General features: G+C 50.6%; 5 protein-coding genes across 5 annotated transcripts; 3 read left to right on the top strand and 2 right to left on the bottom strand.

The window, feature by feature from the left end:
• Positions 1-3429: 3429 nt before the first annotated feature.
• On the bottom strand, positions 3430-5132 carry N7532_008920 (MDR family MFS transporter; the record flags this gene model as incomplete). Its single annotated transcript, XM_056621411.1, has 2 exons — positions 3430-4758; positions 4815-5132. 2 exons carry the CDS (start codon positions 5130-5132, stop codon positions 3430-3432), a joined length of 1647 nt encoding a protein of 548 aa, XP_056472217.1.
• Positions 5133-9154: 4022 nt separating this feature from the next.
• Positions 9155-10694, bottom strand: N7532_008919 (Major facilitator superfamily domain general substrate transporter; the record flags this gene model as incomplete). The annotated part of the gene is made up of 3 exons (XM_056621410.1): positions 9155-9531; positions 9582-9672; positions 9726-10694. The coding sequence occupies 3 exons, from the start codon at positions 10692-10694 to the stop codon at positions 9155-9157; spliced, it is 1437 nt and encodes a 478-aa protein (XP_056472216.1).
• A 689-nt stretch (positions 10695-11383) lies between these two features.
• N7532_008918 (uncharacterized protein) lies at positions 11384-12616 on the top strand (the record flags this gene model as incomplete). Its single annotated transcript, XM_056621409.1, has 3 exons — positions 11384-11770; positions 11830-12259; positions 12309-12616. The coding sequence occupies 3 exons, from the start codon at positions 11384-11386 to the stop codon at positions 12614-12616; spliced, it is 1125 nt and encodes a 374-aa protein (XP_056472215.1).
• Positions 12617-17390: 4774 nt separating this feature from the next.
• N7532_008917 (homeobox domain-containing protein) lies at positions 17391-18349 on the top strand (the record flags this gene model as incomplete). Its single annotated transcript, XM_056621408.1, has 3 exons — positions 17391-17486; positions 17543-18160; positions 18218-18349. The coding sequence occupies 3 exons, from the start codon at positions 17391-17393 to the stop codon at positions 18347-18349; spliced, it is 846 nt and encodes a 281-aa protein (XP_056472214.1).
• Positions 18350-20326: 1977 nt separating this feature from the next.
• Positions 20327-20672, top strand: N7532_008916 (uncharacterized protein; the record flags this gene model as incomplete). The annotated part of the gene is made up of 2 exons (XM_056621407.1): positions 20327-20532; positions 20594-20672. The coding sequence occupies 2 exons, from the start codon at positions 20327-20329 to the stop codon at positions 20670-20672; spliced, it is 285 nt and encodes a 94-aa protein (XP_056472213.1).
• Between the last annotated feature and the right edge of the window lie 4040 nt (positions 20673-24712).

Below are 24712 nucleotides of genomic sequence, written 5' to 3'. Positions count from 1 at the left end.
GGCGACTCGGCGTGCTAGGGCATTTAATCGGGGAGAGCAGGGTAGGCGTAGATGAAATGAGTGAGAGCAGAAGATAGAAAGTAGAGAATTGATCCACATCAGATCGGTGGAGAGGAGGATTATAACCGATAGGAGGCCAGCAGGCGCGAGCCAATTGCGACAAGGCGCCGAGGACTGACGATATCAACTCCGCTGTGCGCAGGTACGTGATCCACTCGCAGCAGACCTGGGGTAATCGCAGGCACCGACGATCGCGACGGGCTTCTAGAAAGGTAGCGACGGCCGTGCTTGCGCGCGAGAGGGGTTATCGCGCATTCGCCCCCTGTTCGCCGATGTGAGCCGTTTAGAAACGTGCCAGCGGGAGCACCTGTGAGGGGGTGTTGCGCCATGCCTAGATGGGTTGAGGCTGTTATCGAGGGTGAATTCAGGCCTGGAATGTGCTTTCCCAAGGGTTATTGTTGTAAGGGAGTGTACAAATGTAGTCTGCATTTCTTATCTCCAGTTCTGCGGGCGGGTATCTCCGAGCCACTCACCCGCCCCTGACTAAATACACAGCATAAGAGAACATCTCCTTCAGCACCCTGTACATGGCTGGACTGGGCAACAGGATGCCCCAATCTGCATCCTGCCATGCCTGCGTCCATCGTGCAAAGTGGGGTTAATATCATATTATGCACCTAGCAGTGTGATCACTGTGGGTCAAGAAAGGAAGGAGGATAGGAGGCTCGGTCTGAGTCTGACATGTGCAATTCACTTCCCAGCAATAATAATGAGGGAACTAAGTAGGAACACGACTAGCACTTGGGTACTAGTGTCAGCCTAGTCGAGGCAGTTCGAAGCAATGCGACATTGTAACTTTCTTAAACCGGCTAACGCCGGTTCGCTAGCCGGTTGCTCACTAGTAGCGCATCCAACCCCGGCTAGCTTTATCCTTAGCGACGCAATCCTGGCCTTTCCTCCCAAGGGAATCTTCTGATTCACCTATGGTCGGAGGAAACAACCGCACGCAGGCCCGGGTGCTCGGAAATATCTGCGAAATTCATTAGGGGTTGGACTCAACACGAGTGCAGTGGACTATTGATGTTTGACTTAACACGAGTAAGGTTATCGATTGAGTTCGGCCAGTACGTAAATCTGGCTAAGTCTTAAAATCGCGAGTGTCTAGCAGAACCAATCTCCCCAAATTCCACGAGTTATCCGAGGCACAATTGGCCTCCACTCATGAATTGTCTCCACTCTTTTCGCAGGCAATATATTCGCCTGCAGCTAGCTTTAGTGCCTGCCTGTTTGGGCCATAGTGTCCTTTCAACTTGCCATCAACAATAAAGCGGTCAGGATCCAGCGCTGCGGGCAGAGCCGACTAAATACCTTCTGAGGCATTAGAGTCGGCGGTGGCTTATCTAGACAAATGGCTTGCTGAAGTCTGGGGTAATTCATAGCCCGAAGAAAGGCATCGCCACACACTGCCACGAAACCACTCACCACAAACTAGGTTCCGTCTCTAAGCTGAAATATCCCCAGTCTCAATCCACCCACCTACCTAAGTCAAGGCACCTACCCTGAACCTACTCGCAAAACACTGAATCTCTAACAACGGAATTGCGATCGACTAGGTCTTACATGCCAAGCCTAGAGGTGACGGCTTGAGTGATGTCAAGCAATGCCCTAGTGGTCTGATGTGACGCCCTAACATTCCTAGGGCATCCTATGGGCAAAAGCAGTACCTTAGGCGGACCCTTAGTAGCAACAGTACTCGTATCCGCAAGATTTGCACTACGCACCCTAAAATGGTGGACCAGACCCTGACCCCACACACTGTGGATATGCGCCAGACCGCTGTCAGTCCCTCGAAGCAGCTCACACCAGGATCATCCAGCTGGGATCGCGATCGTTGGCCCATTACAGGACGCCCACAGGGCGCCGAGCGCGCTTATGCAGGCCATCCTTTTAGAAACATCGTCAATGTAACAGCCAACCTTTTGAGCAGGCCAATCGGCCAATCCTCCACTCTAGACAAATCCCCGCTCCAATCACTCCGCTTTGAATGTGATACCTTCCGCCGGCCTAGCGTGGTTGGATGAGGTTATATGCAAGGCTAACCGATCATGGTTTTCCAGGGGTGTTCATTGGCGGATAAGATATCTCCTAGTCCCCTTTGTCTTCACATTATCACTTAGATGTGTCTCGATTCATCCCCGCGAGTCAGACTTATCCTATCCACCTGGTGGGTGTGTATGCAGTACCTCGTCCCCGCGAGGAGTAAATGCAGGGACTCGCCCCGCTCATGATGACACCAGACACTCTCGAACTTTAGATGATCTGACTCTCACGCCCGAGTAAGTCCGGTGATAGTTGCACGAACTGCGACCGTTATGCCTTCCCCAGATTACATCGAGATAAGAAATGCCGAGGACAAGCGGGCCAAGCCGTGTCTCAGAGATAAGGCCGGTATACCCTGATAGCGCTTTTGCTAAATTCATGTTCTCTGCTTGATATTTCTCCGGCGCACTCCGTCCATACAAGCCATAGCCACATTCTTCAAAAAAGAATTCTTCCGCTTTTCGGCGCTCTTTCCGAATCGAGCCGTTCGATCACGGCGATCTACAGGGCCACCATCCACGATCGACGCAGCCGAGGATGGGCATATCAACATCACGTACAGAAACTTTCTGCAAGCAACCATCCTCACGGATTTCCCGAACTGGCCATATCCACGTCGACACTTCCACTTCCCCTAATCCGACGGACTCGAACACCCTGAGCCAAGTCCTATGACGTGAAAAAGGCTCAGAAGACGCACGGGCGACGAATCATATAATGAAGTTACTGAACTGATCTGAAAACGACAATCTACATGATGCATACCCACACGACCTGCACACAATAGCATTCCTTGAAATACTGCGACTATGCTCTCGTGATCACTGGCATTCAACGGTTGTTTCAAGGGTGGAGGCTTCTAGAAACCTCGGTAGTCTAAATCAAACTTTATCCCGGACGTCGTGTAGATCGCCGTCAATCTATGCACTCGGAGAACGCGTGGCCTACAGGAAGCGATGTTCATTGCCTGCTACAGGTAGAGCTCGTGTACTTCAGATGATAATGAGTAGGAACGGGCCTAGCTTTCGTGGCGCTGCCCGGGCGTCTCGGGAACCCGAACGCCCGCGCCCGTGTTGCAGATTACGAGAAAATGGCTCATTGTGCTTTGCGCGGCTCATCTTGCTTGACAGTCGGTGGGGCAGATGACGGGCTCAGCACGAAGTTTTGCAATGGATTTCCGCATTCCTCGGTATGGGAGTACATTGCAGGAAAGAAGTTAAGGAAAAAGTGAAATGATGAAGTTCGAACCAAATGTAGTCTAATACTATTAGTATCCAGCTTCTAGCAGATCTATACATGCATCATGTTCTTCAGTCCAATCCATGCCATTCACATCTTAGCCTCCACATCCGCAGAAGATACCTTCGGCTTCGGCGGTTTTACACTCTTCCATCTCATACCCAAAGACAGAAAAAATGAGAGAGCCGCAACACTAGCAGCAACATAAAATGTCTTCGTCAGAGCATAGTTGAACGCATCCAAGACATCCGAAAGCTGGGCCTCCTGAACGACACTTCTCACCTCCGCAGAACCCGCACTAAGAATCTCCTCAATCTCCTTCTGCGAGAACATCGCAGCACTCAGCTGCGCAACAAGCTTATTTTCAAAAATCGATTCACCAGCCGCAAGCCAGACAGATGCTCCAAAGAACTGAAACGACTGCAACATAGCCGTGCCAACAGCAATATCCTCAGGTTTGAGCGCCGTCTGCGTCGCAACATATGGCATGGAGAGCGTCATGCCGACACCCAGACCCTGGAGAACCTGGAACGGGATCCATAGATTGTGATTCGTTGTCATGGTGAAGGTTGAGAATAGGCCGGTCGCGACACTCATTAGGACTGTTCCGAGGATCATGTACGGGTTCGGATAGCCGAGGTATTTCAGCGAGGCGCCCGTCAGTGTCGCGGAGAGGACGTCTGACAGTGCGAGTGGGAGGTACATCAGTCCTGACTTTGTGGGTGACGCTCCTTTAATTACCTGAAACCATTCGGGGAGGTAGTAGATCGAGATGAAGACGGCACCCATGGCGAAGAATTCGGTCGAGCAGGCGAAGAACATCGTCCGCTCGGTGACGAGGCGTGGTGGGATCATCGCACGATCACCACGGTAAACCTGCCAAAGCGCGAAGACAAGACCGAGTCCGATACCACCAACGAATAGCCCGATGACGGTCCCGCTTTTCCATGGGTAGGTGGTCCCTCCCCACTGCACGGCTAGCAGGATCATGATGATGGCAGGCGCGAAGAGGATGAGACCGAACATATCCAGTCCCTCCAGTCTTTCTAGGATTGGCGGACGACTTGTTGAGTCTTGAGTAGGCGGCTTGAAGAAGAAGACCAGGATGAAAATTGTCAGCGCGCCGATGGGGAGGTTAATCCAGAAACACCAGCGCCATGTCGCGTGCTCTGTAAAGACGCCGCCGAGAATGGGTCCGATGATGGCCGCGACGCCATAGGTCGACTGCAAGATGCCAATGTAGACGGGTCGTTTTTCGAGAGGCAGTGAGACGGCGACAATGCAAAATGCACCGGTAAGACAGCCCGCGGCGCCGGCGCCGGCAATCGCGCGCCCGATGATGAGCATGGGGCTGTTGATGGAGAGGGCGCAAAGTAGAGATCCGAGCTCAAAGACAGCGATGCAGGAAATGAATGTCCACTATGAGACATAATTAGAATGTCTGTCTAATCACAGAGGCGTGTTTATCTTCTCACCTTCAGATTAAAGCTCGCAAGCAACTTCCCCGAAGTAGGCTGCAAAGCACACATGGCAAATGAATAAGCACTTCCATACCACCCAATGTCACTTGTACTATTGAACTGCGACGTAATTCTCGGGATGGCGGTTGCGAGAATCGAAGAGTCGAGCGACATGTGGAAAATCGCGAGCGCAAGTCCGAAGATGACGATGAAAAGTTGCAGTCCGGTTAACTCAAAATCGGCCGCATTTTTGCCCGAGCTCTCGACCTCGCTTTCCGAGCTGTTCTTCTGCTCGAATATCTGCATTTCTTCAGTTGGCTTATTGTCAGCCATTGCTTTTGTCGTTTGAACTCGTGATTGCTGTGTTGAAAAACGAGGTATATATTCCAGAATATAAACAATGATGGGTCTGGTGGTGCTAGTCCCTTTCGGGACTAGCGTACGTGAATCAGCATGAGTCATTATTCTTCGAAAGCCATCATTATTTGTGGTTATTTGTGTTTATTACTGCTCAGTGTACTTCTGGCACAAAAATTAGTGTCCGCGATCTTAATCTAATCGGCTGCAGATGCTTCATTCCACGTCAGTTCTAGTCAACCGGGAGTAGGACCAGCTGCCTTCCAACTACAACCGTACCCAGACTGGTCTTGTAAATGAGGTCGTCAGTGTTGCTAGTAAATTGGCAACAAATCGCTGTCGGGGTGGGTAAAACGAACAACCAGATCGTTGACGGCAAGCGTAACTTTGATAGTAAGAGGTATCATTATGAACAAACGCTGGATAGTCTGCCTCGTACTCTTCGAAGAGCAAAGTGTAGCATATGAATCACCGCATAATGTACCAGTAGACACCACCCTTTTTCTCTTTCTCCGAGAAATTCTTCCACGTCCGCTTAGCCATTTTCGCTGGACTTATCTCCATCACCACATATTCAGCAAATCGAGGGATTTATGACACCCCTTCAGTATGAGGACCTGTCAAGCCCACATCAACAGGGCACACAACTTCAAATCGATCTTTTGCGCCAGGAAATCTGATACTATGGCCAGTAGTTGGGAATTCTTCGGAGGGCGTTTAGGGATGTTAACCTTTTGCGCTTGTCGGTTGGTTGATTGGGGTCAGGGAAGTTCCACGGGCCGGCTCGAACTGGCCAGTGGGCTTTTTGGGGGTTGGCATTGGGTGGCGTGGAGATAATAGTTCGGTCCATGTAGTGAAATTCCTTCGCCCGCCAGTGGAGTCACGGCACTGGTTCTCAGCAAAGCTAGTGATGATGGCCGCCTAGACAGCGACACGTGCAGAGCTCACACTTGTCAACAGCCATGCAGACCTAATACGTTCAAAATCGCTCTCGAAATCTGAACAAGAGTTCGGCCACCATAAACACTGGCAGGTTCTCTCGTGTCGATAGTTGCGGGAAAAAGATAGGTAAGGAACGTTGTCGAGGTACTATAGGCGCTGCACATATTCTCCCGGAACGGTTACCAGACTGCCTTTCTCTCCATTTCCGAAGAGCGGTCTTATTCCTATCCCGGTGCTATTGCTTTTTGGCCTCGGTGCGGTTTGCTCGGTGCGGTTTGCTCGATGCATCCTTTGTCTTCCCGGTTTAATGCGCCTATAGATTATCAGTATCACACTTTTCATCATGTTCAATGATCAGTCAGGGTAGAGTGCTACCCACATTTTCCAACCCTCCTATCTTCTATGGATTAATGCTTGAGAATTACTCTGACTCACTTTGGTCCTTTTCTGAGTGGTTCTCTGCCAACAAATCCTCCCGTTCTTTGAGCTTTTCTAACTCCTCGCGCACACTTTCGTGTCTGGTCAGCCATTGACAACAGCAATTGATGGTGAATGATCGCTCTCTTGACATAACAGGCTTTGACTGCTCTGCGTTAAAGTTCTTTGTCGACGGTGGAATGTCACTGCGTGGCAATCAACACGTGCCACACGACTATCCTGCTGGTGTGGCAGACCCAGTAATAGTTTACCCACCTCTTCTGCAGAATATGCACGTTCCCCGACAAGTCGATAGAATAGCTGATGAGGGAGGTTACGTACCCATCAATGTTTGCCGGCTGCGAGTAGCTACCAGAGGGAGACCAACTTGGAGAAGCTCCACAATCTTCCGCCATGGATGGTGAAGCATCACTTTCACATGAGCAATGTCCTCTGCTCGCTGTATTGGGTTATACAGCGTCCAATAGACTAGCACTCTACCTTACCCTCCGTGGAGCCTTGTCCACAGATAGTTAACTGACCCCAACCGACGCACATTGAGAAACCGTCGGAACTCGCGATGTTCTTTCCGAGCTCAGAAAAGTCGAAGCTCCGACTTTATCAAGACAAAGCAGAATCTTCTCGATACCTGTTTTGATGACAGGGATGACGAGCCTGAATAAGAAGCACAGGTATATTCATAGCAGATTATGTGCTCGGTCGTTGATAATATTTTCTTCTGCAGGGTGCCCAATATCCTGAGATGTGCTCCGTAAAGGTCGAATCCCCTGCGAATCGAGGGCAACATTATTGAAACCATCGAGTGTGCGCTGGCCGCATCGTCTGTATTCAAGCAGTTGACAGATGTTGATGCTCTCAACATCACGGTCATTCCGACATGCGAGCGGCGGTAGCTCAATGGCGATTTAAATTCCCGATAGAGCCGAGACGCTCAAACCTCTTCAATGAGCTCAAATCCATCACGTGGCTCTGAAGACTACCTTCTCTCGCACCAGCATAGCTTAGCAAAGCCTTTGTTTGAAAGAAATCAAGGACCAGGATATGGTTGCTCCTTTAGAATCGGTATGGTCTTTGATGCTTCTCGCCATTTCAGGCCCGCCTTCATGCCGCTTCCAATACCGCTTCCGTTTCGAGAATTTCCACATGAAGGCCCAATACGATCACAAACAGTGAAGGTATGGTATAAAGATTAAAATTTCTTCAGGAAAGTTCATCTGCGTTTCTTTTCGTGAACTGGAGTTGGGTCCGCTCCGGGAGCATAGTCACGACAGCTAGAAATGCTCGGAGCCAGGTATATTCCCGGAGAGAACCTTTCATGTGTTTATCTGACCGTAGAAGTCCTTTTCAGAGCGCTGAGGTCATCAGTTAGTGTACATACCCGACCTTTCCTCTATGCACCGAATAGCCGCCTCACGCAAGGGCACGCATTCCCCTGGTGAAGCTGCATTCATGATGTTCCCAATCCCGATTTTGAAACGCTATCCTGGCATTTCGCTGGACGAAGTCTAATATCGTCTCTCACCTGAGGCCGAGGCAGCACTGGCGGTCTGCTTCCGGGTATCCAAAATGTACTAGGAAGACTTCGCCGTAATCTCGAATGTGGCCGATGGTGACGGTGCTGGCGTGGCAGTCGAGGATGAGGGCTCCAGTTGGACTGGATTCCACTCATGTCCAATAAGCCCCATCGTATAATCAAAGGCTTGATCCTGAGCTCTTCCTAGTTGAGAGCTTCCTCAATAGCAAGGACAATGTCCTCGTGGCTTGGACGACCCTTATCGTCCTTTTCGCGGTCATAGTGTTCGTCGGTTTTGATATCGGTCGTTTTTGAGAGAACTGGGCATGAGCCTCACTGACCTTGGTATTGACCCATTGGCACATGGTTGTGACATGATCTTGAAGTCGCCCAATGATCGTGGGATAGTATAGGCTACCTCATCCACGATCTACCCAGACTCAGTCCATGCTAAACTGTGCAGCTCAATCTTTACCGCAAGTGTCAGAGCGTAGCCTTTCCTTTTTTTTTTTTTTTTTTGAAACATGTGTAGGACAATCTCAAGGTCATCCCAGTGATCGCGGGCGTTGCGTCCAGTCATGGCAGTCGACGATATTTGCTGGAATTCTTCTGGGCTTATACCCAAGAAGATGCCCACTCGTGACATGAAATGGCTTCGCTTGGTTCTGGAAGGTAGAAACGTCAGAGATGCGATTCAGTGGGAAGGTAGATGCAAAGCCGGGCTTTTAACGTGGAAGCGCTGCAGAGCTGCAGGTGAGACAAACTGGGCAAACAGCCCAGAGATATCCGCGGTGTATATACAAAGAAGCTCACAGCTCCCAGGGATGTGCAGGAAAATGGGAAAGGGGTGCCGGCGAGGGGAGGGCTGTGAAAAGTAGGTGCAATGTAGTTGGGAAACCCCACTGTATATACTCGCGGCAGTGGCTCATCACGGCTTTAGGCAGCGAAAGATGATATCGTGATGCGCCTGTGTTTACAAACGAAGAAACGGAATTATGCAGAAGCCACACCGGTGTTCCTTTATTTTGGCACATTTCACACATCCATCATTTTGATGTAATAAACAACCGGCGTTGTGATCCATGGACTAATGCCTAACCCGACACTATGCCTCCTGCCCAATCCTCCCCCGAATTTCATCCCTCTGATCTTTCCGCCAAACAAACCACCACGATGCGAGAATCCCCGAAATAGCCGCACAAAGGAAACAGAGACAAATGATGTAAGATACACGATATGTCGGCCCGAAAACAGTGCTGTAGACATGGGGTCCCGCAATCCCGCTGAACTGAGCCATTGCATTCGTCAATCCGATTCCAATACCCGCCGCGACGGTACCATCGAGGGCGCGAATTCGTTCCGGCCAGATGACGGGGTATGCGGATCCTGCGCAAGCTGTGGCGACGATCAGGGCGATGTATTTGACGGTGGAGTTAGGGACGGTAATTAAGATGATATAGCAGATGATGATTGTGCTTTCAACTGTTCAACCGTCAGTAACGAAAGGGATAATGAGAAAGGGGAATACTGACTGGCGACTGCGGTTGTCCAGGGTCGGATCCAGCCTTTGTGGAGGAGGTAGCCGAGAGCGTTGAGGAAGAAGAAGCAGGCGACATATGGAGGCTGAAGAAGTCTATCAGCAGATGCACCCTTTCTCGCTGGTAAGTAGTACTCACAATATTCATCAACTGTGACAGCGCCGTATCCGTAAACCCCAGCTCATAAATCACAGTAGGCAAAGCATAGTTGACTCCAAATCCGCCAATGCCATGCCCAATCCAATACACCGTAAACGTATAAAGTGTCGGACTGCGCAACAACATCGCAATATCCCCCCAATCCCAACTCTTATCCTCCCCCTTCGGCGCAGAAGCAGACAACCTCCCCTTCAGAAAAGTCCTCTCCTCCTCTGTCAGCATCTTCGCCGTCTCAGGATAATCCGGCAGCCCAAACAGCGCAACAACAGACAACAAAATAGCCGGCAAACCCTCAAGAATGAACAACCACCGCCACCCCGAGAGGCCACCCGCGCCATCCATGAAGCTGATCGCGTACGCTAGCAGTCCACTCAACGCCCCCGAAACCTGACCGAGAGAGTAAAATAGTGCTATGCGCCAGCGCAGCTCAGACGGCTTATACCAGAAGGCCATATGGTAGAGTACGGATGGGTAAAAGCCTGCTTCAGCGATGCCGATGGCAAAGCGCACACACATCATACCAGGGAAATCCTGCGCTGCACCGGCGGAGCAGGCGCAGACGCCCCAGGAGAGAATAAGAATGAACATCCATCGCGACGGCTTGATGCCTTTGAGTAGGATTGTGTTGGTTGGTTCGAAGAGGAGGTAGCTGTACGAAAAAATGGATTGGGTCCAGGCCCATTCGGAGGAGTTGAAGCCGAGTTCTTTTTTGATGCCGGTTCCGGCTTCGAGGTTGATGATCGCGGCGTTGGAGTAGTTATTTGAGTCAATGACGCGGAATATATATACGATAGAGTAGAAGGCGACGAGCCAGAAGTCGATTTTGCGCATTACCCTTTTTTCGAGCTCGGCATTGGTGCGGATTAATCCATTGGGGTTCTTGTTGTCGTCGACTGGTGATGGAGGTATGCTGGCCGTGGTGACCTCTTCGCCTTTGCCGGATCCCATCGTTGTTGACGAGTGAGTTAAGCGACCGAATTTTCGCAGACCTCAGGTCACGAATTAAAGAAGACCCTAATCTGTTCATTTTAAGTGTTGAACGCTGTGGCTTCGATGGGTCAGGGTTTGTTCCTGTCATGACAGTTTCGATCACGACATATTATCATCCGGCTACATATACCCAGCTGAGATCGATATTGACCAGCTCGCTCAGCATATTCGATATGTTGCTCATCCTCCCACGCTATTGCGGCATGCCCAGGAACCATAAATCCGGGGGTTATTAATCAATTGTACCTGAAGGCTAGAGGGAAGACGAGACTACTACGAAATTGGTATTGCGTATGCAGGATAGTGTTGGCAAGACCTGTATGAGTTCTGCAACACCCCGCAAAGTTGATTGGCATTCCATAGCAGCTAAACATGATAAATATATTGAATATATCTACTGACTACAATGTATACTCAACATCGGCATTGAAACCGAGCTGCATAACGCCATCCGGAGCAGAGATGATAACATCCGAGACCCCGCATCCCTCCAAGAAAACAGCAGATGAGGCAAAGATGATAGGCCCGGATAGTTTCTAACAGACCTTCTTTGCATCTGTCAGACAAGCTCAGTTGACTACCCTAAGGTACATTTAAAATATCGCCCTAGCCACTCATCGCCTAACCCGACCCGTACCAAAGTAAAGATGGCACCGTCCGCAATTGAAGAACCCCCGGCAACCGAAACAGTTTTGGTTAAGCCATGGAGCCGGCCAGAACCAACAAAAGAGGATTTAGACTGGGCGCCGCTAGTCGAGATCGATCTCTCTCAATTTGATCACCCGGGAGGAAAGGAGGAGCTTGCGAAGCAGCTGCACGATGCGGTGACGCGGGTGGGATTCTGGGTTGTCGTTGGACATGGGCTTGATGATAATCAGGTGCTGCGACAGTTCAGTCTGGGCAATGCATTTTTCAAAGAACCACTTGACGAAAAGCGGAGCTTCCCTTGCAATTTTGCGGAGGGGGAGTATTTCGGGTACCGCGAGAATGAACGGTGGATCGGTGACACCGGAGTCAAAGATAACGTCGAGATGGTATGCATCCCACCAGCATTTACCTTTACGGCTTGCCAGTGCGAGACTAACTCCCACAGCTAAACATCCCCAAAGCAATTCCCGAATGGTCCCACATCCCCAAACACCGCGTAATCCGCCAAAACTACGACGAAATCGCGACATTCCACCGCGACCTCTACGAAAAAGTCATTCGCAAGCTCTTCGTCCTAATGGCGATCATCCTCGAGCTCCCAGAAAATTATCTCGTCAACGCACACGCCTACGACCAGCTCTCCGACGACCACCTGCGCTACATGATCTACAACACGCGAACGCAAGAAGAATGGGACAAGGCGCAGGGCTACACGAAGGGCGGCCATACCGACTTTGGCAGCCTGACTCTGCTGTTTTCGCAGCATGTTGCTGGGTTGCAGATTCAGACGCCGGAGGCGGAGTGGAAGTATGTTAAGCCTGTTGAAGGGGGGATTACGTGTAATATTGCGGATACACTATCCTTCCTTACGAATGGTGTGTAGTTCTCCTCATTTTGGCCAGGTCTTTGCTAATATTGGTGTAGGATTCCTGAAATCCACCGTCCACCGCGTCGTGACGCCCCCGAAAGACCAGATCCATATTCCGCGCCTGGGGTTGCTGTATTTCTGTAGGCCGGGAGATCATACTATCATGCGGACTGTGCCGTCACCTTTACTAGAACGTCTGGGTTTGCTTAGCGAAGAAGATAAGGATACTAGCAAGCCTGCTGCGACAGGGACGGAGTACGTTCGCGCGCGAGTTAAAGATGTGCATCATCGGAAGGTGATTGATCGACGAGAGAATACTTCTTTTGAGTTCAAGGGGTTGAAGGTGCCGAATTATTATAAGTAGGAGCTTGTGGATCGCTTCAGACTGTATAAATTGAATTTTATTCATATCCTTCATTTGCGTCACATGTGCCTGCTACCCTGCTTGGAAGTCCCAGTCTCAGCGCCGTATTAATGTATATCTTCATGCTTTCGGCGAATATGTGAGAGTAAGTGGTTTTATGCTAAGTAGCTACAGCCACACTTGCAGTGTGCACTTTTACGAAGGCCGGCAACGGTCTTGCCAGAAAAAATCGTCAGCACACATAGCAAATTCTTCAAAATGACAGAGTCACGAGGAAGTCTCTCGTTGCAAAACCAGCATAAATACAAGAAACCCCGGATGTTGAACCACGAACAGCAATATGACAGCGTAAAATTCCACTCACTGACATCAAAGCCAAGCCAACAACCCCCACGAATTCACCATCCGCGGCGTCCTCGGAACCTGATATCATCTTTCATCTAATGTTCAGTTGTTTTTGTCCGACGCCACGTAGCCTCAACAAGCATAAGCAATTTGGTCTTTCATCGGCAACCACGATTATCAGCGCTCTTATTTCAAAGTTGGACGTCACATATCGGGGTCTCGACAGCTCGCCCGACCACTAGTCATGACAGCTTACATGCAGCCGGGGTTAAAAAATTCGCCTCGGGAATATGGCGGGACGAAGGTCTGAAATTAGAAATGCTTTTCTTTTTTCTTCATTTTCATTTTCTTCTGCTTGATTTTGGGGCTGATTCAACCCATGTGTTTATAGGTGTGACGGGGATGGACACATTGCTTTTTGGATTGCGACGTTTCATGCAGTCCATTTTGCTTTTGTCGTTGAAACATTGGACATGAGGGTGTGAGTTGTTGTTGCTCCACTATCTGCAGCGCTTTTTCGTCATTGTCCTTCAGGAGCATGCGACATGTCGCGGTCAATGTATATTAGCCGTGGATGAGTTGTCTGTCGCACAACAGACAAACAACCCAATTCTCGATCATTCGACAACCTCGATGCGAAGTTTGACGGACGTGGGGACATGGCGTATTGGGCCCAATGAGGTTGAGACTTGGACGAACTATATCGAGTGCTACTCTACAACAGTACAGGGCAGGGTACAGACCAGGATACACCGATTAGGCCGCCTCACATTAGGCGCAAAGCCACGGAGCAGCGATTGGTCACGAAGAGAAGTCGCAGTTCAAAAGTTGGTTGCTGTCCAGGTGCTCGGGACGAGACAAACATCGGCTGCAGCAGCCACGACCCAAATTTGAACTCTCATTAGGGCCGTCGAACCAAAAAAAAGAAGAGATCCCGAGCGCGATGCGGTCGCGACCACTCAATAATTGCTACTACCTTAGTGAAGGTAACCCAGTAAGAGGCTGGGCGATACGAGGGTGACTTCCGCGACAGCTCAGATCACGCCAAGCTGCGCGAGGAAAAGCATCTTCTACCCTGTTACAGTAGGAAGAAAAAGTGATTAGTACGCCCCTGACTCAGTTACCCCGGCACCCTCTGCACCCTCCAGGTGTGTACCGCCCCTACCTTAACTACCCTACCCTAAGGTACAGTAGTAGGTGTGACCCAAAACCAGGGGGCTGGGACAACTAACCGACTCTGACAGGCGACAGCCGACATCCTTGCATTTGACTGGATGCCCTGCGTGACGTCACATCCCTCACATTCCGTCGCGGCTGCAGTCAAGATGCGAATAAACCTTAGTGACCAAACTTCGAAGGGTCAAGCTTGGCAGGCGCACTGTTCGTGCACAAATTCGATCCAACCGTGCGAACTATCGATTGATCGAGCTGGTAGGGCCGCGACTAGCGAGAATAAGGTTGTACTCTGTTCATCTCACTGTACATCAGCACTTACAGTGTCAATCACAGTACTGCGGTGACGGTGCTCAGGCGCTAAAAACGATCGCCATCCCAAGAACCAGGAAAACTGGTTGCACGATGACAAATTTCTGCATGTGCCTGCTTCCCGCGGATTCGGAGTAATTCCTCCGGTGCATTCCCCGGGACTGAGCCGATCGTCTCCCCGTATGCTGTACTGTGCTGTGGTGACCTAGGGTAAGGTGACAAAGATCGATGATCTGCATCCCTGCTCCATGCACGATCTCGGATCTCGAGGTATGCGGACGGGTATGATCCGCGCGGATTCCAATTACGTGCCTGGCCATCCAGGGGTGTGTACCTCTGTACGGTAGGCAGGTAGAGTAGTCGGCAACCCCGAGTTTGTTGAGTCGAGTAATGTGATGCGAGATCACTCACGGGTTTCTCCACGAGGAGCGGGAATCAGGTCGCGACCAACCGAGGCCGACGAACTCGGCATGGTCACCAACAGTAGTTCGTCGAGCAAGGGGAACTATCCACCGATCGATCCCCTTGAATGACGGGCGAATCAGGGCAGATCCAGATCCAGCCTCGTGGGAATCCAGGAGCAGACTGAGCCACCTGTTATCTCAGCGTGTGGCGTCTGCCTAGACCTCCCTCAACTAAGATCCGGCTGGACTGCCCTGTTGAGCTGAGGCTTTGTGCTAGGCTTGGGTGACCAAAAATAAAGGCGTGCGGAGGGCGTCCGAACCCCGCCTTGTCTGTGTCACATTGACGGGCCTGCAGGGATCTTGTAACCGTGGCGAAACTCGTCGCATCTCATCGAGGCTGATACTCGACACTGTGACTCCCAACCCTGAGCACTGTTGTCAAGTCAAACCACGCCCTCTTCTATCGCCCACACTCACGCTCTCGCACCTCGCAATCGCGGCCTCAAGTGGGCGAGTGGAGAAGGCATTCGGCCGGGCGCATCTGAAAGGCGCCCCACCAGGAGGATCTCCGATGGCATTTTGGGGGAAGTCTGCGCTATTATTGCTGGTCCACTGCCCCGCCCGTCTGGATTTTGGCGTTGGCGAGGAAGGGCAAGCGACACAGCGAACAGCTGAGAGGGGAGTGTCGGGAGGAGGACGCGATACGCGAGCCGCAGACTAGTTTAGTGCGGATCGAGGCGGAAGAACTGCAGTGTCAGTGGCACCCTCTAAAGTGCTGTCACATCGACCAAATCCCGCGACTGGACTCGCCCCTCGCTGCAAAAGAAGATGAGATATCATATGCAATTGTCACCTGGCATGAAGTGCCGTACCACGATCTGGACGTCTACAGTATGTATGTATACCTACCCCTGTAAGTAGGATATGTAGGATAGACTCAATGTATGTACAAGTCAAAGTGCCAGACACCAAAAAATGGAAAAATCATGAAAATCCGAAATTGTCGAAAATCAAAAATAAAATCAAATCAAAGAAGGGGATTCTCCGTGATCTGACGTACGAGCATGGATCCGACGCCACACATCTCGAAGGAAGTGGGGATCACGAACCCCTAGGCGATCTGCCCAGCGCATCCCTGTCCATGGTCCCAGCCCCTCGCCTTCGTGTTCGTCGATCGATCGATCTGGTTCCTCTACTCTACCGATGGTTCATCCCCTACTCCATTTACCACGGGACATCTGAGGGTCGGGCCTAAGGAACTCTTCTTAAGGTAAATGCTTAACTATTTCTAGGGATTACAGGTAAAAAGAGTTTGGTAAAGGATAAGCTCGCACGAGTGACACCAGCTGTGCAGTGGAGCGGCGATCTTTCCTCTCGTCGGCCGATCCACCCGTCTGACTTTTACCATACTGTAACTGCGTCTGTACGTGACAGGATATTTGATTTTAATTAACATTGCCTGACTCGGGTATTGAGTACCGAGGGCGCTACAGTACTCTCTTACCAGGGTACTCTACATGTACACTCATACAGCATGTACTGGGTATGTACGCCCCTCGCTCCCGGCATGCGGCAAGGCCGAGGATTGTGACATTCTATATTCAAAGGAAATAAAATAGTTTAAAAAAAAATACAAAAATTTAACTCTGCTGTAGTAAGGAAGTTCCATTTCCTAACACAGAATGAAATTGGGCGTACCAGAAATTGGACGTACCAGACTTGCGATCGGATTTGGTTGCCGTCCTAATACCGAGACGCTGGTTCTGTACGGGAACTGCTCGGATTTGGGGTAGCCTACTCAGCCCGATGGGGCCATTTCTTTTTTCCCCATTTTACTCCCATTTTAGGAGGAACCTCTAGCCCGAGACGCAATTCAATTCCAAATTCAATCAATCCCCAAAAATGATCCAATAATGTGCTGGCTGCGGTGCCTGAGTTGCCAGCCTACAGTGCTAGTTGTCGTGTCTACTAGTGTCCACGACTAATCCTAATCCAAACCCACCACAACCGAGTCGTCTTTCAGCTCCTCCTGCGCACTGTAGTATTCTGTATTCCCTTCTAGTGGCATCTTGGCAATCTGTCAACCTAAACTCATGATGTGCACCCCTCTTCTCCGCTCTGCATGCCGTGAAGGACCATACCTGCTGGTAGTTTGTGGCTCCCCGGCTCCACCACGCCCACGATCGTCATTTTTCTGGGCCCCCCCCTGTTCTTGCTTTTCCATGGACATGTAACAGCTGGGTCTTGCGTCGGAACATGTCTCTTTTTTAAAATGTACAGGGCCCTGCATTATTTGGAGGCATTCCCCAACCTTGCATAATCTTGGCCATGTCAACCCGCTCCTTCCCGTGAGTCTTCCACCTACTCTCTTCTACTCTCTTCTATACCTCCTCCTGCTCTCTCTACACACTCGCTCCGACCCTTCATATCCGCATATCAACTACACTCCGGTCTCTCCCTAACCGACTCAGATCATCATAGATCATTTGCGACACCCAACTCCCATCTCTAATACGTCGATATACGTCTATACACCGTCTATGTCACATCCCCGTGAGGTAGACGAAGATTCCGACATGTCTCTATCCTACAGCAGAGCACCGGCCAGTCAGCAACAGCTCCCCTCATTCCGCGAGGTAAGTCTCCAGCATCTTCTACGCACTCCCAAAATCCACGCTCTAACGCCTGCCAGCTCCTCCCACCACACCTCCACGATGAAATCGACTCCTCGACATTCCGACAATCCCAGGACCGCCCCTCCTCTGGCCACGAAATGGCCGACCCACGCTCAATCCCCTACAACTCGCCATCCCAAATGCCCTACGCCGAGTACCCCCGCGAATACACAACCCGTGAACCACGACCGATGAGCGACCACCTCTCGGGCTCCCTGCGCGGGCCCAGCCCCATTCTCCCGCCCATCCGCGACCTAGGCTCCATGCCCGAACGCCAGGGTTACCCCGACAGCCGCATGGCGCCGCGATCCGACCCCTTCACAGAATATCGCGGCGCGCCCATGCCAGCGCCCATGCCAGAGCGGCGCGAGCACCACGCCCCTGTCATGGGCTACGGACAGGGTCCCCCAATGCCGTACCACGAGGAGCAGGTGATGATGAACCAATCCAGCGCGGCGAATTTTGGCATCATGGGCGATTCCGTGGATCCGCGGACGAGGCGTCGGAGGGGGAATTTACCCAAGCCGGTGACTGATATCTTGCGCGCGTGGTTCCATGAGCATTTGGATCATCCGTATCCGAGTGAAGAGGATAAGCAGATGTTTATGACGCGGACTGGGTTGTCCATCAGTCAAGTACGACCACCCCCGCACTGCGAGCCAGAGTTGAATATGCGACTAATTTCTTTATAGATCAGCAATTGGTTCATCAACGCACGCCGGCGCCAACTCCCCGCCCTCCGCAATCAAATGCGTAGCGGCGGCGACGAGAGACAGTCCCCTTTTAGCGACGTCGACGACCACCTCCCGTCTCCGCACCACTAGATTTATACGCATCGAGCAGCCTCTGATATTCAGGCGCTTCGCGATTCTTTTACGGCCTTTTCTGTCATGTTCCACGGCATCGACAACGTGAGCGTTTATTCGGATTACGACCGGGCTTCGACCCTTTTTTTTTTTTTGTCTTCATGAGTTACGGGGTTTTGGTACACGGATCAGGGGGATAGACTGGCATTCCTTTTTTTTCCTTCTATGCCTTATTGAGATTGTTTTTGGATTGTTATGAGTGCGTCAGTGCTGGGACTCTTTTGAGATATCATTTTGATACCCTTTTATTCATATTTGATTTGATTTACCCTGGGCTTGCAAGGGGTTGGCAACTCGCGTTATTTCTTTTTTTTTTCTTTTTTTCTTTTTTTCTTTTTTTGTTTATCTTTTTTTTTATCTTTTTTTCCCCTGATGTTGCACTGCATCACATCTGCTTCCAAACTGCATTTCCGGCGTTAGCTTCATCATTGCACGGATATACCGAACTTTCTGAATACACATCTTTCAATGTCACTTCTTAAATCTGCCCTACCATGGTTCCATTTCACTGAGCATTAGACGACGATCGCGTATTATTGCACACATGACAACGTGGATCATGAAGCGGCACGCGGTCCACCGCGTCGAGCCAATCCCGTCGATCACCCCTCAGCCGGTACCTCCCACCAACACCCTCACCCCAGCACCCAACACAAGTTTTCAGCTCCGATCCTGAATCGTATTGTCCGGCACCCTTAGGGGTTACTCCAGGGGGCGTCTAGTGTCTAGTGGTTACAGGGGCGGGGGCGGAAAATACTTGCATGCCGACGGCCACGCCGCAAAGAACCAGGATTGGCCTTGCCCCCTTCCGGAACAGAATCACGCAAGCCTGCCAATCCAAATCTACCCTAAGGAAGTGCTAGCCGTGGCAGCTGCCGGATCGACCTCAATATTGGGTCCGCAAAATTCAGCCCATGGGTCCGGCTCCCCAATCTCGTTTTCAATATTGGAGGGACCCACTGCTGTCTGCCATGAAATTCCTGTCAACGGATGACGTCGGCTGCCACTCACCCACTTACGCCCGAACAACCCTAGGAATGAATCCACCTAACCTTCTGGTGTGAGTGGGTGCGCTGAATGGAGTACTCTCGACGAGCCCCTTTTGACAGCGCTTAGGGAGGCTTAGGGATTCGTCGCGCTTAATGTGCCGATGGCGAGAGATCGGTGTCACCTCTCCGGTTTTTTCGTTTTCGTATTCTGTGAACACCGTCTACTTCGAACCATTCTATCCGAGGATACTTTGGCTGCAGTTGCTAGGAGTATCACCACTACTGGTGCGACACCCGGATTTCAGTGTCCAGGAGGGAAGTGGAGGGTATACTTTTTTTGACATCTGGAACTCCCAGAATTAAGTTCAGCCTGTCTTACCCTCCATCGGGTGTGACCTCCATTTTCCCATAGGGTACTGAATTAAATCTTTCACGATTTTTTTTAGGAAACTTGGACCCGCCCGAGACTGGTTTGACGGGATGGCCCAGGGATCGGTCCCAACCACGTGAATTCTCCGGATTGTAATCGGGAATCAGATGGAATCCGCTGTCGGGGAATCCTCGGTCGTTCCTTCCTTACAACTTGGTTGGCGTGTGGTGAGTTCGGGCAGCCAAACTCCTTCCAAACTCCCAGCCTCAGCACCTCACCTCAGTGGAGACGATCTAGAGCCTGATACGACGAACCGGAGTTTGTCGAGTCATTGACAGAGTTCTCCTGTTTTGTCCTGAGACTGAGACACCCCAGTACCCTGGGAGAAGGCAGGAGTCCCCGGTAGGAAGGCAAAGTGCCCTGCTAAAAAAAGAAAACAATACAAAACGAAAACGAAACGCCACGCCACGCAAAAACAAATAATCGTGCCCAGCTAAAGTAAGGCACTAACAGCCCTAATATGTCCGACGCATGACAGTCTCGCAGTCGGGAATAAGATGGTCATTCACACAGCACATGCGACAGTACAAAGCACAGCAGCACGCTCGAATCCCCGTCGGAGATTCGGTTGTCGTTTTAGGAAGGAGTCTCAAGCAGTTGTACGCATTCACCACCCGTAAGGACCTCCACGAAGGAAGGAAGGAAGAAAGAAAGGTAAAAGGGAGCACGACCTCCGCAAAGTACGATGCAGCAGACCCACAGTTGCCCGGCATCGGCCGCGGGTATGCAGCCTTTCCACTCTACAAGTACGAACTATTCGCGAGAACTACTGGGATGAACCAGGAACGCGCTCAGCCCCAACTACAGTAGCGCGATGCATCCCCGCCACAACCTATTAGGCACGCCGGAAATACTCCCCTGACACATCCGCACAATGACTGGAGGATGCAAGCTTCTGCATGCCCATATGCCCGACGCATCACATGGCGGTGAATTCGCACGACCTGACCTCACAGATGCTGGAGTCTAGGGCTGGGTGTGACAGCGCCACGGCATCGCGTGAATCTACCTCTGTCGTTGGGAGGGGACAAGGCGAGGCACATTGGAGCTGTCAGTTCTCCATGTGAGCTCTCTCATGTCAGACTGTGGCGCCGATGACGATCGTGCGGATCGATCAGGTGTTCGCGACGTGTCCAATACTCAAGTTTCTCAGGTGTGAGTGTGGCCAATGGGCATTGTCGAGCATGTCTTGCGTAATACGCTTCGCTTTTAGGAGGTACTAGCGCGTACATGAGTGCTTACTAACTTACAGAACGTGTCTGAATGGAATAGACAGCACATAAGGCCCACGAAATGACACGTCAAAATGCATACCAACATAGTACACTAAAGAGCAATCCGTCGATCTGGTAGATCCCCTCTTAATGTGTAAATGCCATCCCAAAACGAGGCACCCCCGGGATTGGCATACGCTAACGCGTGCAATCAACGGTTCTGTCAGAACTTTTAGACCAGACTATTGAAAGGAGTGGGACCACGTCTGCCCTTTTGTGATCGCCGCCCCACTGTTCGACATAGCGGTTCAATAGTGCCAAGTAGCCTTTCCAGAGTTGCATTCGCACGGAGATTTCCTCTAGTCTGCGCAGTTCACCGAAGGCAGGCCAGTGCTGTCATTCGAGAAGCTTTCATTAAGGTTTTGCTTGCTCCTCTTTTGTTTACGGACTAGTTGCGAGTTAATTTATATTCGGCTGTGACTATATTAGAGAGGGTTCGGTCGGAGGTTCCTGAATGTAGTTAGTCGATGGAGTAGCACTACCATGCTCCATATGTGTGTCTGGTGGTAAGGGTAAGTGGGTTAAAAGGTCGGTGGGACAGCGTGTAGCGCGACAACACAATGCACAATGTGTACGGAATATCCGAGGTGGGGCTCGGCAGGGTGTTTCTCTCATGTAACACTTCATCATTATGCAATGGTCTACGAAAGTTGTTTCTGTACACCGGGGATGCAGAGGTGAGGTGGTGAGGGTTGTCACCGGCTCTTTTTTTCCCAAGATTCATCAGGTTTGAAGCCGGTTTTTGTGTCAGTTTTCTGCAAGGAATGGTGGTAGACACTGCCAAGATTGAAGAATATCATATGCGCGGTGCTTGGCTATTGCTATTCATACTGCAGGGTGCTTGGCACGGTGGCAGGTGTGGCAGATGCCTTGGCAGGGCTGGGCGTACTTGACAGGAGGGACCACGACGTCGGTGGAGCACAGCTCAGACTTGCATCAACAGGTGCAGAGAGGTATGACACTGCGCCTTGCAGGTACTTCGATAGGCGTGGAATGGTAGCCGCAGTGACGTATGCTGTATGTTTTGTTGTTTTTCAACTTGAAAATGGGTTATCTTATTTTTTCTTTTCATCGGTATGAACACAGTCGCATTTGACCTGATCCCTTGGAAGTATGTGCATGTCTGAATATGATATCAATTCTAAGCCAACCTTGGAAGTCACATGTTGGTGTCACAGTAGAAGAACAGGAATAACAAGGCTGCCTGTGGGCGTCTGTGGCGGTTTCGTCTGTGGCGGTTTTGGTCTTGTCGAGGCTCTAGAAGGATTTTCGTATCAGCGCCAACTGCTGCAATGAGCCGATGTCTGGAGTCAAGCTTGTGTGGCGAGTATCCAACAGGAGGGACCACCACGTCTTCTACCTCACTTGAGCTTGGCTTCATAGTCAGCATAGCTTCGCTCTGAGCGAATCGCCGGTGGCTAAGGAACAGCGCTGGCTGAATTGCATTGGCTGGCGGCGGTTTTGAGATACTGTGGATGTACTGGGTTTCGACACCCGGTCCGCTGGTCTTAAAAAAATTGATTCAGGAATACCCGGCAGCGTGATATTTGACAATGACGGTTGATCCATTCTAGTGGATTCATCCACTTCACCTTTTATTCACCAGCTTTCTTGTCCAACGGCCTGTACGTCTTCTCGAAGGCCCCCATATTCTCCTTTTTGGTTTTCATTTTTTTTTTTTCTCTCTCTTTCGCAAAACCCGTAAAAAGCGCGCCAATTCTCTCTCAGTAGCTTGAATGGTCGCCATTTCTTGCAGCCATCTCGCACGATCGAGTGTGTTTCGGTGAACTCGGGCTTTGGAAATCTCATGAGTCTCCATAAATTGCACACGTTAGCTCCCAAAGATTGTTTGGGTCATAAAGGTCACCCAGTTACGAATAGGCCTGGGTTTGGATCGTTATTTCCTTGGCTTTGACCCTTTGATATTTGACCCACGGACATCAGGCGGAAATCGGCATGAGACTGGCGTATGTCCGAGCGATAACGTCCTGGCACGAGGATTAATGGAGAGATAGAACATTGCGACCAGGCTTTGGACCACGTTATTGTTCTTGAAAGCTGCTGTGCTGCCTCTAGGGGACGAAGCGCTGAACAGTTTCGGCAATAGTTTCACAAGCCCACGAACTGTTTGCGCATGCTCCGACCAGAGCATTAAGTCGGAGGAAATTATTTGGCTCGAAGTGAAGACAGCCTCGTAGCATCCGCTGAACGAGTTGCCATGGCCTCTGGTGCGGGATCGCTTCGGGCAGACGGGACATTTATTTGATTCACAATCCTTGACAATTCTTCAAATTCCTCATTTTGGCTTCCAGATATTATACCTGGAAACTTTGATGTGTGCACCGCCAGGTGCTATGCTGAGCGTCTGGTTTCCGCACAACCAGATACATTCATGGCACTTCTCCGTGTGCTCACATGAAACCGAAATATCAGGCACCTTGAGCAACCGCAATGTTTTCCCTGTTGTAGGTAGACCGGCGCAAGACCGTAGGAAATCTTAGTCGTTCTGGATGTACATGTTAACCTTCACACATGCGTTGGTCTTGGGCGGAGAGAGTCGAATCCTGTCATAACTTCATGAGCCGGTAACGCTCGAATTTTGGACACTTTTTTCCTAATGTGCAAGTTATGCTGAGAGCTTCTAGCACAGTGTAGAAGCCAGCGAGGCTCTGTGTCCTCGTTCCAGCAAACCTCAAGGCCATCAATGAGTAGCTGGTAGGGTAGAGATTGATTCTTCCTCGAACGTAGAAACATCGACCCACGTGCCGTGCATTTGCCTTGGGGTTGATATGGGCGGTGTGAGGTGCCTCTCATCCTTCAGTCTGGGTCCATTCACCATGGATTCACTGGCGTCCATGTTTGTGTCCTTCATTAGGTAACAAAGCATCCAACGCCCGGAAAGATGGGATCACACTATGTTTGGAGAGGTCACTGTCACGGAAGCATGGATGACCGGCCATGCGATCTGTATTCGTATCCATTTTAGGTACGATAAGCGTTATCGTATGGCACTGGCGAAGTCGGCTCTAGGTGCATTGGTGTTTGAATGTGGTGGGCATCGGGGGTGTTCGTTCACTGAACTACGCTTGCGATGAAGGCAATCATGCCGCATCATCAAAAGAAGGTGATTCTATGCAATTCTATGGGGCCATTACAGTATTATTACATTAGCCCAATAATCGTGGCATAGCTGTTACTGTACAGTTCTGCCGACATTATAAAGCAGTGATCAAAAAAAGATTAGTGCATTTCGGATCCTTTCTTCCGGGATTTAAGTCAAAAGAGTTCTTGGTAAAGCTGATTTCGAAAACTACTGTATGCGCGTATGCATTGTCTAATTCAACCTGGCGTTCTGGCTCATCCCCTCTAAAAGCCGTTGCCGCTACGCAGAAACGGAGCCGGGTCGTATGGGGAGGCAGTTTGGAGGACAAGGTTGTCCCTATACGTATTGTCGTGTTAACGAGGTGAGACTGAAAGATCTCGACGCTTCGAAGGAAGCAGGATTCGGAGCAATGGTCTTTCATGTCAACCCAACTCACGTACATGATGTATCAAAGCCGCCAGCTGCCAACGCCATTCAGCCAGTTGTGTTTCTCAGTCGGCGTCTTTCTGCAGCGGAACGAAACTA

Source organism: Penicillium argentinense (genome assembly GCF_028826775.1).
Source record: "Penicillium argentinense strain IBT 30761 chromosome Unknown utg000009l_segment0_segment0, whole genome shotgun sequence".
Lineage (NCBI taxonomy): Eukaryota > Fungi > Ascomycota > Eurotiomycetes > Eurotiales > Aspergillaceae > Penicillium > Penicillium argentinense.
Note: the sequence above shows the minus strand (reverse complement) of the source record. Positions and strands in the feature narration are given on the sequence as shown.